General features: G+C 41.9%; 1 protein-coding gene across 5 annotated transcripts in view; it reads right to left on the bottom strand.

The window, feature by feature from the left end:
- ANKFY1 (ankyrin repeat and FYVE domain containing 1) overlaps positions 1–13264 on the bottom strand; it is a 78168-nt gene that overhangs the window by 29796 nt on the left and 35108 nt on the right. For all 5 annotated transcript variants that reach the window (XM_032615539.1, XM_032615543.1, XM_032615542.1 and 2 more), the window contains exons 5-10: positions 11174–11297; positions 9887–10036; positions 8209–8374; positions 3416–3620; positions 2079–2147; positions 1657–1856 (exon numbers count right to left, since the gene is read on the bottom strand). In XM_032615539.1, the coding sequence (XP_032471430.1) occupies positions 1657–1856; positions 2079–2147; positions 3416–3620; positions 8209–8374; positions 9887–10036; positions 11174–11297 (914 nt within the window). The remainder of the gene's footprint in view (positions 1–1656; positions 1857–2078; positions 2148–3415; positions 3621–8208; positions 8375–9886; positions 10037–11173; positions 11298–13264) is intronic.

Genomic DNA, 13264 nt, shown 5'->3' with positions numbered 1-13264 from the left:
TAGCACTCAATACTGAACCATATGGAATCCCGCTCCTTAAAATATCCCCATGTTTTATTTAGTCAGATCAAGGACATATTCACATTAAAACAGTGGTTCTCAATGTATGGTCTTTGGATTCGTAGGGGTTCCTCAGAGTCTTTCAGGGGGTCCAGGAGGTCAAAACTATTTTCATAATAATAATACTTGATGTTATCTGCTTTTTCCCCCTGTGCTGACATTTGCACTGAGGGCACAAAAGCAATGGTGGATCAAACTGGGGAGCCTTAACACAAATCAAGGCAGGGGCCCCAAAATGTACTAGTGGTAATCGCTGTACTCCTCACGGCCATGCACTCGGTCAAAAACATAACCAGTTTCACTTACGGTGGCCCTTGATAAAGCAGTAAAAATTACTAACTTTAATAAATCTCAACATTGAGTACATGTCTTTAAAATTCTGTGTGACAAAATAAGAAGTATGCATAAAGTATATAAAGTATGTTACATCTGTTGTGTAACAAATTACACAAGTTGTCTCAAAGGAAAGCACTTGTGTCACTGTTTCACTGCAAGCTGAACTAACAGTTTTTTCATGGAACACGATTTTTACTTGAAAGAATGACTGATTAACAAACTATGGTTATTCAAACCTGAGCATTTGACAGACAATTTCTTAAAAAGTAAGCCTGTCTCTGTAAGAAAAACAACTGGCAATACTTCCACCAAATGACAAAATTTGATCTTCCAAGTGGAATTCGAATTTTGGAAAACTTTTGTCTGCAACTGTAAGTTTAACAGCTTCTCAATACTGAAAGACTTTTCCAATGAGATCAGTGGTGATATTAATAAATGTGATTCTAAAATAAATGAACATTTTGAAGATCTGCATAACTCAGTGAAACAAGATTTTCCAAAAGACTAAGGCATGATGTTACAAAATCACACATGAAGAAATCCATTCAAAGCACACACAGACCATGGATTTTATATAACAGAGTACAAAAAGTTCACCGATATAGTTTCAGATTCCATAGTGCAACTAACCTTAAAAAAATTACCCCTTGATAAATTCTTCTCGCTGTAGTATCAAAGAAATATATCCACAATTATCTGAAAAGTCTCTTAAAATATGCCTCGTTTTCCAACTACATCACTGTGTGAGGGTATTTTCTTTAACCAAAACAACGTATCTCAAAAGACTGAACACAGATGCAGATACTAGAAACCAGTCACTCTTCCAACTAAATTTTGTTCTGAAAGTTATTCTTCATAAAAAAGTTATATGTCAACATAAAATTGTTTGTTGTTATTATAATTAATACATCTTTTAAAAATTTCTCAGTTTTAATTTCTAACATGGTAAATACCAAAGATATCCACTTAAACAAAAGCTCTTTGGGATATAATTTTTAAGAGGGTGAAAAGAGTTCTGAGTCCAGAAAGACTGAAATTCACTGCATTAAATAAATAGAAGTGTTTCAGCTTAACGGACTTATCGAGTCTGGCTAGATTTTTGGAAGCACAAGATCAGGCTTTTTACTATGGTTAAAATTACGTACAAAATAATTCTCATAATAGCATGCCATTCAGTTTTTAAATTTTTGGTAAAAACACTGACAATATTTCATGGGGTCTCCAGACTTGAGCATCAGCTCTTCGGGGTCTGTGTTTTACCTGTTATTGCATCGGGTGCATTGGTGTTGCTGCCACGCTGAATGAGTCTGGCTGCAAAGCTATTTTCATCAAATGAAGTCCCATTTACCACAGGGAGGTCTTCAAAGGGATTTACGGACTGGTCGGAAGACACAGTGATGTACTGCACGGCAAGCCACAGAGCTGTGCTGCCCTCATGGTCTTTCAGCTCTAAATCTAATCTGGAATGAGGAAGCAATGTGAATAGCAAGTAAAATTGTCTTCTGACACTCTGTACTGTCAACAGCCTCATTCTTTCTCTTTGTACTTTATGAATGACATTTTTTATTTTACTTTTACTTATTAAAATGGATAATGCTAAAAGACATTTTATGAGAATCATTTTTCACTCACAATCCCACCCTCACAAATGCTTTTTCATTTCTCCATGTCTCCCTACGTACTGTTTACACTGCAGCAACTGGTTGAACACGTATTCATTCCTGGCCATGATGGACAAGTGTAAGGGAGACCTACAGGATAAAGAAGAGGTGTCAATTCAGGACAGGCCCAGTTCAGGACTACTCACAGCAGGAGGCAACTAGAATCCACAAGTAATTCCCCATTTCTGCCAGAGTTTCTTTTTCTATCCTGACAAACAGTTTTCCAAAACCATGACCAAGTATCAAAGGATGAAAATGGATTTGATTATATGTTACAATTTATTCAAGTAGCCAAAAGAACAAGAATCAATAAAAGGAAGAGATATAAAATACTCTTCAATTAAATACTGACCCTCATTGAATGTATACGTACTCATGTTTTTAAAACAAATAAAACAGTAGTTTCTGCCATAGGTATGCCTACTTTTCCCTACATATCCTCCACAATTCTGAAAAGAAATTTTTTTCTTCCCATAATTTTCTGTTATACTCAAACACATTATGAGTGGCAACGATAGGAATTATTAACCACTCTTCACTGCTTTTATTTAGCTCTCATGTGCCCTGAGGAAGATGGCCACCACAGAGCACAGGGACTCCCAGGCTGGTATCTATCTCAGAAGTACAGAATGCCAGAATTTATTACACTTGGGGGAAAAAGATTAAGGAATCACAAGAAAAAAAGGAATCCAATTATTTTGGGAAATAAGGTAATTATGACATTATACTGAGTTCATGGAGATCCACCTTATTTAAGTACCTTACTCATCACACAAATCTATTTTCCTACTCTGACAACCTCACAGTTATTTTTTGACAGGGTTTTTTAAAGGTATAAAAAACCGAGCTGCTATGGTAAGAAGTGGGTCCCCCTAGTGCCGGTGATTCAGGTGGCTTAACTCCCTTCAATGCCTCACACACTGCTGTCCCAGAGATAAGCAGCCCGTTCTCAGACTCTAAACCACAAGGAATCCTTAACCAAATATTTCTGGGAAGGGGCAAAAGGAATATGACAACTACTATCAGTATGCTGTGGAAGATGGCAAGCTGTGTGGACAGAGCTGTCTAAAGCAGAGGTACTTACACGAAGGTGGAAATGGAGTTTTGTGGAGATGACAGAAACTGCTTAAAGATCCAAGGACCTCAGTTACCCAGGATGGAAATGGTTTCCCCAAATGCCTCTGGCCTTAGTCATCTCTCTCATTTGCAAAACGAATCAATGTTTGTAACTTCCATAAAATTCAGAGTGAATAATGCTGAACTAAAAAACATGAAGTCCCTGCCTGCCAGTTATGTGCCACCATAAAATAACATTCTGGGAACTGTGCTCAGAGCAGGTGATCTGCTCTCCGACTTACCTGCCCTTGCTGTCCTGCATGTTGGGGTTGGCGCCAGCCTGCAGGAGGGCCTCTGCAATCTGTGCCATCTCGGACATCACATCTGCTGAGTGTTTTTTTGAACTGTACGATGCTACAAGGTGCAACGGTGTCTCCTGGGCACCCAACGTAGCAGCATTGACAAGGGCCCCATTCTTAATGAGGAAAGTGGCAGCAAAGAGATCTCCTTGAAAGGAAACAATAGAAGAAATGGTCACACACGACAACACTCAGGGCAAGCTTTTCTGACCAATGCTTCCTCAAAAAGGTACCAGTCAGTAACCGTAGACAAAGAAGATTTCATCATTGAGATCATGGACTTACATACTCAAATTGAACTTCTGATGACCTCTTGTCATCTGTCCTGACCCCTCGCTTCAATATCACTCCACAATTTTAAGCATACCAGGCTTCTATCCTTCAAAGGTCATTAACTCTCATAAAGGGTTCCGAGATTCCTCCACAACACAATTTATCTCCCTCTCTCATTCTTGACCACGGTCTATACCTAAGCAATACTTACCTCTAACCCGCTATACTTGCAGTGGCTCTTGCAAAGGCACTTATGAGAAGTTTTCCTTTATATCTTGCAATACCGTTTCATCTTCTTCAACCATACTTCTGCTATCTGAATATCGAGAACGGGGCTTAGGATTTCAGGAGTGGCAAAGCTCTCAAGTCTGTTAGCTGTATTCCTGTATTATTCATCTGAATAATATGAGTTTCATCTAATCTTCAGTAGACATGGAATTTCAAAATCAACTGGTTTTCGATATTTCCCATCTGCTCTATTCTTTCTTCCAAGGGACCATCTTGCTGGAGAGTGTGAGCTCTGGCACTGACGGGGCTAGGCCACCACAGCCCCTCATATCCTGATTGGTCCATGTCTGATTTATTTTTGTATCTACCACTGTCTTATCCAAAACAGGCACCAGGGAAATGTTTGGGAAGAAAATGGATTGACTGGTTGAAGTTATAAGGTTCCACTTTAACAGAATGGCTCTAATTCCAATCAATTATGATTTTGGGTAACTTAAGAATCCTCTAACCAGACGCTTCTGAAATCTTTTCATTCTTCTGTCCCCAATTTTTTTCTTGGGGGGTAGGGGAAGATACAATCTTTACCAGCATCGTGTGCAAAGGATCAAAGCTTAGATTTCTTTACAAAAAGATGTCGGTAGATCTCTGAAAGCAGCAGGTAACATGCATATCAGGGATTAGTCTGGGTCAGGCCTTTGCTGTCCATATGTACAAAGACATACTAGGGTTCTCAGTAGGGCCCTAATGTGTAATATGAACAAACCCCACAGAGATTCAGTCTAGGAGAGAATATGTAAAAACAATACATTAGCAATAGAATAAAATATCCTAGAGAAAGTCACTTACATTCTGGAAGTGGAAAGAAAATTTAGAATTATGAGGACAGAGAGCCTTAAAATGACAAATCTGATAAATAACATACTGGGGGAGAGGTGAAATGTGGTTTCATTATCTTTAAGCTTGGCATATATTCCAAACTAAGTAGTAAACAGATAGTAAAGCTAAAATATGTCAATAAAAAACTTATAATACACTATACACACAGAAGATAAACTGGGCAATACTGCACACATAAATAAGGGTACAGATCAACGGTTGGATTCAGATGGATGGCATAATAAAAAAACTTATTATATCTTAAGCCCTCTTGAAAAGAATCATAGGGCTTCCCTGATGGCGCAGTGAATGAGAGTCCGCCTACCGATGCAGGGGACACAGGTTAGTGCCCTGGTCCGGGAAGATCCCACATGCCGCGGAGCGGCTAGGCCCGTGAGCCATGGCCGCTGAGCCTGCGCGTCTGGAGCCTGTGCTCCACAATGGGAGAGGCCAAAACAGTGAGAGGCCTGCGTACCGCAAAAAAAAAAAAAAAAAAAGTATCATAGCTTTTAGATTAGATTTACTTTATTCATAAGCACCGAAGTGTTTTTTTTTTTAACTTACACATATATACATACATACAGTATATGCACCCTACACAAAAAGTTATTTAGGAATTATTGGCAACTGAAAATTGATGATGTTTTACACTAACAGAAAGTCAGCCCATGGATATACAGCCTAGATGAAACAGACAACTGACATCGAAAAAGCAGAACAAAGGGAGGGAACAGAAAATGCCAAAAACACCATTTATAAAGTTTCTGTCAATAAGAAAACTTCTAATACATTTTAGAACGATTTCCATCAAAAACCGTTAAAACAAAAACTGTTTGGTGCTTAACAGTTCCAATTACTTCATCACTTCACTCCCTGAAACTGCCAAGTAAATGTATAATGACTTGTCCACATAAAAATATTCCTAACAATGTAGTTAAAGTTTAAAAAAAATCCACACACAATTTTTCTTTCAACAAACCTCCCTGACCGGTTTCATTCAGGGACCAGGCAGTAACTTCCATTATTTAATTAACAAAAGCTGTAACTCATGCTGCTCCAGTTGGTGGCATCATCTGCAAACCTCCTACAAACAATTAGACAGGAGCATGCTGTTTAAGAGACCCACTGATTGATGTTGGTCATCAAGGAAAATAAGCACAAGAAGATTGTTTTAAAAAGCAAGGATTCATCTTCTTGCCCAGATCCAGCTAATCAGAGGAGATGGCATCCCTCTGGCCACATGTACATCTCCTGTGGACTCACTCACAGACGCTCTCGATACAAACTGACGGGTACACTTGCTTATTAGGATGATTAGTGAGTCTTCTGGTTAGAGATTCTAATGTGTGTCCACAACCAGACCTAAACCTCATATATTAAGGATCTTCACTCATATTACAATGAACTTAAAGTAAGGTTAACAGTTAAATTTCAGGTATATTACTCAATTTAATCATGTGGGCAGGTCAACGGGACTGACAGCTCAAGGTGAAGAAGGAAAAGGTGAAAAAAATTCCTACAGAAATTGAAGCTGGTCGTGGCACTGCAACACAGGGGCAAGGTAAGAGCTGCAGGCTGACCCTACCACATGGTAGTCACTGGGCTAGGTGTGCTACTAACCTGTCTCTCAACAACCAGTAAAGCAGGTTCCTCACCTTACAGGTGAGGAAAAGGAGACTCAAGAATGGTTAAGTGACTTGTCCAAGGCCACAGAGTAAGTGGATGAGCCAGGATTCCCAGCTTGGTACATCCAGGCTCCAATGCCAATACTCCGTGCTCCACACCAGGCCACACTGCCACGTTCAACAATCAAGTTTACCATGCCCACACTGCAGCCCACATGCTTGCAAGCAACTAATAAATTCAGAGCAGAAGATTAAATCATCTGCAAATAAGCACCATAAATGCACCACCAATTCTTGGCAATTCTTGTAACTAAGCAATCATCAAAATATTTAATAACTCATCAAAGATGTTTTTTCATCATACATAAGAATTTAAGTCCTTAAGAGGAAAGAGACATAATTCTGAGATTTTTTTTTTAGTAACAAGTTTATTTGTTTCCAAAATAAACATTTCAGACACTAAACAGTATGGGAAAGAATAGTTCCTGATGTGGTGGAAACTTTCCCCACTGAACACACACCCAGTGCTCAGCACCCAATGGCTTTGCACAGTGTGGAGGGGTGCTTGGGAAAAATGCATCTGCTCTTGACACTGACATACTCTAAGGATTTCCTTCCCAATGATGAACAAAATTTTCCTCTCCATCAGCCAGCATGCTTAACACTCTAATGCATGACTTAGAGGGATATTTATATTAAAGCCTATGCCCAAAAAGGGCAAAGCCACAGCTGCAACAGGACCTTATTTGAAGTAACTACATTCCACCAACTAGGAGCAACTTGTGAATAGGAAAAATATGGCAGAGACAATAACAGTATAATAATGCACAACTGGAAGGTTAAACATACATGATTAAGATATGGGGAAACCATTACACGTATTCTGTTTTTGATGTCCACATGTAAACAAAAAAGTGGCCACAGCCAAGTACTTCAATCAAGTCATCTATCCCCCTAAAAAATGAAGGCTTTGAGACATTTGAAAGGTTTCTTTCCATACTGGAACTCTACCCCTATATAGCTTTTCACTCTGTCCAAAAAATAACTACTACAAAGTAGAGTCAGGCAGGATCCATTTGGGACTTAAGAATTATTAAGGCCATGGGAAAAGCAAAAGACTAGTACTTGTTTCCCTTTAATTCAATAAGGTGAAAATGCTTTGATCGTAATTCTATCACTTACCTAGCTTCCCACTACTAACGACAATGTACTCAAACACAGCTACAATTTCAAATAACTTCCCAAGAACAAAATGAAACTTTATCACTTTGTCATGATCTATGAGAAGTCTATTTTGTAAAAGTGAAAACTCTGAATCCAAGAATATGTTTAAATATTCGTGTTCTTGATACTTTCCCTCTCTTACAGTAACTGATACAAGTAAAGTCTTCCTAGCACAATTTCTGGAGAAAGTGATGTATTGAATAAGCAAATAACACATCAATTGCTTACAAGTAAAAGGTACTTTTTCTATAAGTACCATCTTTCTAGCCTTCTTCTGGGGCTCCTGCTGACACTCTGAAGAGTCTAACCAACAAGGCATAAGGCAATAGCTCTTCCATCTCTCTTCTGACCCACTGATCACAAATTCTAAATCACGTAGCCTGCAAGTACAGACTCAAGAAGCCTTTGAGAATCTGTGGAACAGGAACAGGGTCAGAGAGTCTTCAAAAGTTACCTGGATAAAGGTAAAATTGCCCACTGCAGAAAATATAAAATACGCTTTCTTCCTACCTCTTTGGATGCCTTTATGTAACAAGCTCCAGCCATTCTTGTCCACCATGTCCACGTCAGCTTTGTGACTAACCAGAGTGGTGGCGATACTCTCTAGTCGTCGTGAAAGGGCTAGATCTAAAGCAAGATCTCCGTTATGATCCAACTCATTCAGCTTCCCAGGGAGCTGCACAGAGAAATTTGTAAATCAGCACCCATCCAGTAGAGAATACAACTAAATCTCTCACACCTTGACTCTTAAAAATCATCTCACACAAATGTCAAATTTTAGTCCTATAACTTACTATATCTTACTCTCCAAATTCAACTGAATTCACAAACTTCTCTCAGGCCTCCTCAGGACTCATGCCTTTCAGGGAGCCCAGGACTAACGGGGATCACAGAGCAGGTGCAAACACCATGGAAGACAGTACAAGGGGGAAATGCAGACAATGCTGTAGGAACACAAGTGTCAGGACAGAGGTTCAGAGAGCCGGATGGGAAACAGCTCACATTTTCACAAAAGACTGTGGCTTAACTATCTAATTCCTCCTAGCAGTTTAATGCCTCCCCCACACCCTGGACACCCAGGATAAAACACACGACACAGTCATCCGTCAAGAGCAGCTACATTTCTTCTAAGGCGGTGCAGTAAGCAGAACGACAGCCCCAAAGATGTCCACGTCCTAACCCCCCGAACCTGTGACTATGTCACCTCACACAATGAAAGGCACTTGGCAGATGTGATTACGGTTGAGGACCCTGAGATGGGGAGAGTGTCCCTGGACTATCCAGGAGGGCCCAATCTATCTAATCCCATGAGTCCTTAAAAGTGAAAGAGGGAAGCAGAAGAGTAGGTCAGACAGTTGTGACACGAGAAAGACTTGATTTGCCACTATTGGCTTTGAAGACAGAGGAAGGGGGCCACAGGCTAAGGAAATGTGGTGGCCTCTAGAAGCTGAGAATGGCCCTGACTCAGCTGACAGCCAGAAGAAAATGGGGATGTTGGTCCTATAATCACAAGGAACTGAATTCTGCCAACAACCCAAACAAGCAGGCTTCCCTAGAGCCTCCAGAAAGGAACACAGCCTGCCAACACCTTGACTTCTAGATGGGTGATGCCTGTACTGGACTTCCAAGCTACAAAACTATAAGATAATAAATTTGTGTTGTTTTAAGCCACTAGGTTTGTGGTAATTTCTTACAGTAGCAAAAGAAAAACTAAAGCAGATTTTGGTACCTGGAAGTTAAGTACTGCTGTAACAACTATCTAAAAATGTGGATGTGTCTTTGGAAGTGGGCAATGGGCAGAGGCTGGAAGAATACTGAGAAGCATGACAGGATAAGCTCAGACTGCCTTGGACAAACTACTAGTAGAAATATGTACATTAAAGACTGTGCCAGATGGGCTTCCCTGGTGGCGCAGTGGTTGAGAGTCCGCCTGCCGATGCAGGGGACACGGGTTCGTGCCCCGGTCCGGGAAGATCCCACGTGCCGCGGAGCGGCTGGGCCCGTGAGTCATGGCCGCTGAGCCTGCGCGTCCGGAGGCTGTACTCCGCAACGGGAGAGGCCACAACAGTGAGAGGCCTGCGTACCACAAAAAAAAAAAAAAAAGACTGTGCCAGCAATGGCTCAGAGAAAGTGAGGAGCACTGTAGAGAAGAACAAGAGAAGTATAGTTTGGGGAAAAGGTACAGTACCTGTGAATCCATTTCAATTAGATAAAGGAAGACCACATCTTCTCTCTCCACTTTGATAGCTTTATGTAATGGGTACTCAGTCTTGGACTTGATCATTTTGTATAACAACTGAGCACTCATGCTGCTGAAGTCCTCCTTTCGTAAGTCATCCTAAGGATTAAAAAGACAGTGAAAAGCAGAACAGATTCAACATATCAACAATAATGACAACTGACATTTCTTAAGAAGTCCTTGGAATGTGTCTGGCCCTATTTTAAAGGGCTTAACATTTCCCAACTCACTTAAATCTCACGAAAACCCTATGAGGTAGGTACTATTATTATCCCCATTCACAGATGAAGAGTGTAAAGCATAAAGAGGCTAATTAGTGTGCCCAGGTCGCACAATGAGTGAACGGCCAATCCGGGATCTGGAGCCCAGAGGCCCACCTGCCGAGCGAGGACTCTTCACCACAGCACTGCCCTGCCTCTGGGTGAGACGGTAAAGCACAGGCAACACGGACACTCCACAAGGACGAAGTCACAAGGAGCCCTCCCCGTGAGAACAGAGTCCTCCCCTTCAACCCCACACAGGAGACAGGTACAGAATTAGTCAGAACTTCCACAAACAACTCAGTCCACTGAGTCACCATCGCTCTCTACTGTGGCAGATCTCTAAGTTTCTGCCTACTTTAGCAGAAAGGTTACCGTTCCTGTTTCAATTCTTTAAAATCCAGTTCTTTAAGACACTTTTTCTCATAATGCTGTTGAGTACCGATCAATTTGCAGAAACTAGGTTATAAACATAGCCCTAGCCATGATTTTCTGAAAAACGCAAAACAGACTACAACAAAGAAATGCAAGACCTGTCTTTATGATGAAAGCTACCTAAGAAGGGCATATGTAAATTTAACAACGCCCTCCACACGACGAGCAGGCAGGGAAAGCCCGGAAGGGGTGCTGCCGAGCACCAGCACGGCAGGCCTGCTGGCCCTACAGCAGCACCCGCTCCCGGGGCTCAGCTGCCACTCCTGCAGATGGAGGGTAAAGCAGGCCTGTGTCCCTCCGTTCCAAGCCTGCTTCTTGACCTGAGCTATCTTCTGCTCCTCTACTCCGAAATCAGAACTATGAGACTTTTAGAGCCCAAAGGTATCTCACAGATCATCTAGCGCGACTACTTAGCCTTCAATTTTGTTGTAAGAGGAAGTGAGGGGCCAGAGAGGTATCTTTCTATGGAAGCAGGTCCCAAGCCCCAGTCTTCTGACTTCCAGTGAAGGCGCTTCTCCACACCTCTCAGTCTCACACTCACCCAATGACTTGCAATAATTTCTGCACAGTAGTTCATCAGCGTGCTGGCATTCAGCTCCTCCGCGGTCTGATAGAAGCGGATACAGTTCCTGACATTCACCAGGGACATCACACCCTTCTCACATCTACGAGACAATTTTAATGATCAACAGTATTATTAGGACCAATTTATTCATAAACAAACAAACCAAAGCAATAATCTGTGTACTGCTTGGCCATGTCCAATAGCACTAAAGTCTAAGGTTTAAGCAAAGCAGCTACGAATGAACTGTAGCTGAGTTACTATACATATATATATATATAAATTTTTTTTTTTTTTTTGCGGTATGCGGGCCTCTCACTTTTGTGGTCTCTCCCGTTGAGGAGCACAGGCTCCGGACACGCAGGCTCAGCGGCCATGGCTCACGGGCCCAGCCGCTCCGCAGCATGTGGAATCCTCCCGGACCGGGGCACCAACCCATGTCCCCTGCATCGGCAGGCGGACTCTCAACCACTGCGCCACCAGGGAAGCCCACTGTATTTTATAAGTCCTAAAATTTCATTATTATATTGCTCATTCTGGTCAGAACCAAAATAATCTGTAAATAAATATGTTAAGCTTAACTCCCCAACTGCCTTGAAAGTAATCACGTGAAACTCAGTAATCATACCACACAGGCAATTGTAATATCAAACACGCAATGCATCAAATTCAGTCCTCTGATGTTTAATTGTATGGGACACGTTTGCAGTTCCCACAAGCATAACTCTGTCACGCAACCAGTGTGGCTTAGAAATCACTTCAAATATGAGGCTCTATGCCTCAATAAATGAACACCTCCTTAAAAGTCTTCCCCAAATGGTGATCTATATGGTATGGGAATTGTAACTCAATAAAGCTGATTTTAGAAAGCCCACTTTAAAAATCTATCATGTAGAGAAACAACTGAGTTAAGAGTCAAACTACAGTACACCAGACAGAGAAGAACTGGCTACAACGGATGTCCCATAGAGCCTGGTAACAACATGACAACAACAACAGCAACAATAACAAGACTCTCACAATCACTAAGAGAGCCCCAACTACGACAGGGAAGAGAGGGCTGCACGCGGGCCTCTGGCAGCACAAAGCAGGCACACGCATGTCCTAGCCTAGAAGATGTAGCACTGGGAAGGCCCACACTTCCACTGCCCCAGAATTCCTGGAAACCTTGGTGGGTCTCCACGGTACAGGGCCCGGGGGAAGGAGGCAGGTAACACGGCCCTCCCATCTCCTTTGCCTGAACATCTCCCTACAAATCAGGCTCACCTCCGAGGGCAGTCGAGAGGCCTAATGTGGCGTCAGGTGCTCCCTGACCCCCACCGCTGCTTCCGTCCTCAGCTCCACAAAAACCAGTTCTGATCAAAGGGCAGCACACAGTGCTGAACGCAAAGTGAACCGTGAGGTGGGAAAGACCCGAGTTGAGGCCTACGGAATTTGAGGGGCCAAACTACACAAGCTCCCTGTGACCCCACCTCCCCCCCTGTGAGACATTACTCCATCTCAGAGGTTTAGGGGATCTCTGTGCGTTTTCCAAGATAAAGGAAAACTATGAAAGCCTTGCACAGTCTGAGGTACATAGGAGGTATGCTTGCTTGGAAGCTGAGGTCCTTCTCAAGGAAGCTGCATAATTTAATAACTAATAAGAACGGGTTTCAGTACTACTATAAATAAGAATAACTGATTGGCTAGCGGATAACTCCCAATTCTAACAGGTGAGGTTTGGATACCAAGTGGAGAGTGGGAGATGAGGGAGGAGAGGAGGAAAGTCATGAGAAAGACATGGGAAGAAGGGGGAACAAACTTTCTAAACCTCACAAATGAGACCTTAGGCTAGGAGCAAGAATAATCGTGGAGTCATTTCTCCATCTGGCAGTAAATGCAGGCACCCATTTTATTCCAAGACCTGTGCTTAAGTGCTTTGTTTTTAAGCTACACAGCTTGGTGTGAAGAAGCATCTCCCCCAGGGCACTTTTAAATCAAATTGTCACAATATCTAGATAAGTTACTATAATAATGAATAACAATGTTCTATTTCTGAGCCTCTGCTGTCTGTCCCACTAGTTTCCGCAA

Source organism: Phocoena sinus, chromosome 20, assembly GCF_008692025.1.
Source record: "Phocoena sinus isolate mPhoSin1 chromosome 20, mPhoSin1.pri, whole genome shotgun sequence".
In the NCBI taxonomy this organism is placed as follows: Eukaryota; Metazoa; Chordata; class Mammalia; order Artiodactyla; family Phocoenidae; genus Phocoena; species Phocoena sinus.
This window is presented reverse-complemented; position numbering and strand designations above follow the sequence as displayed.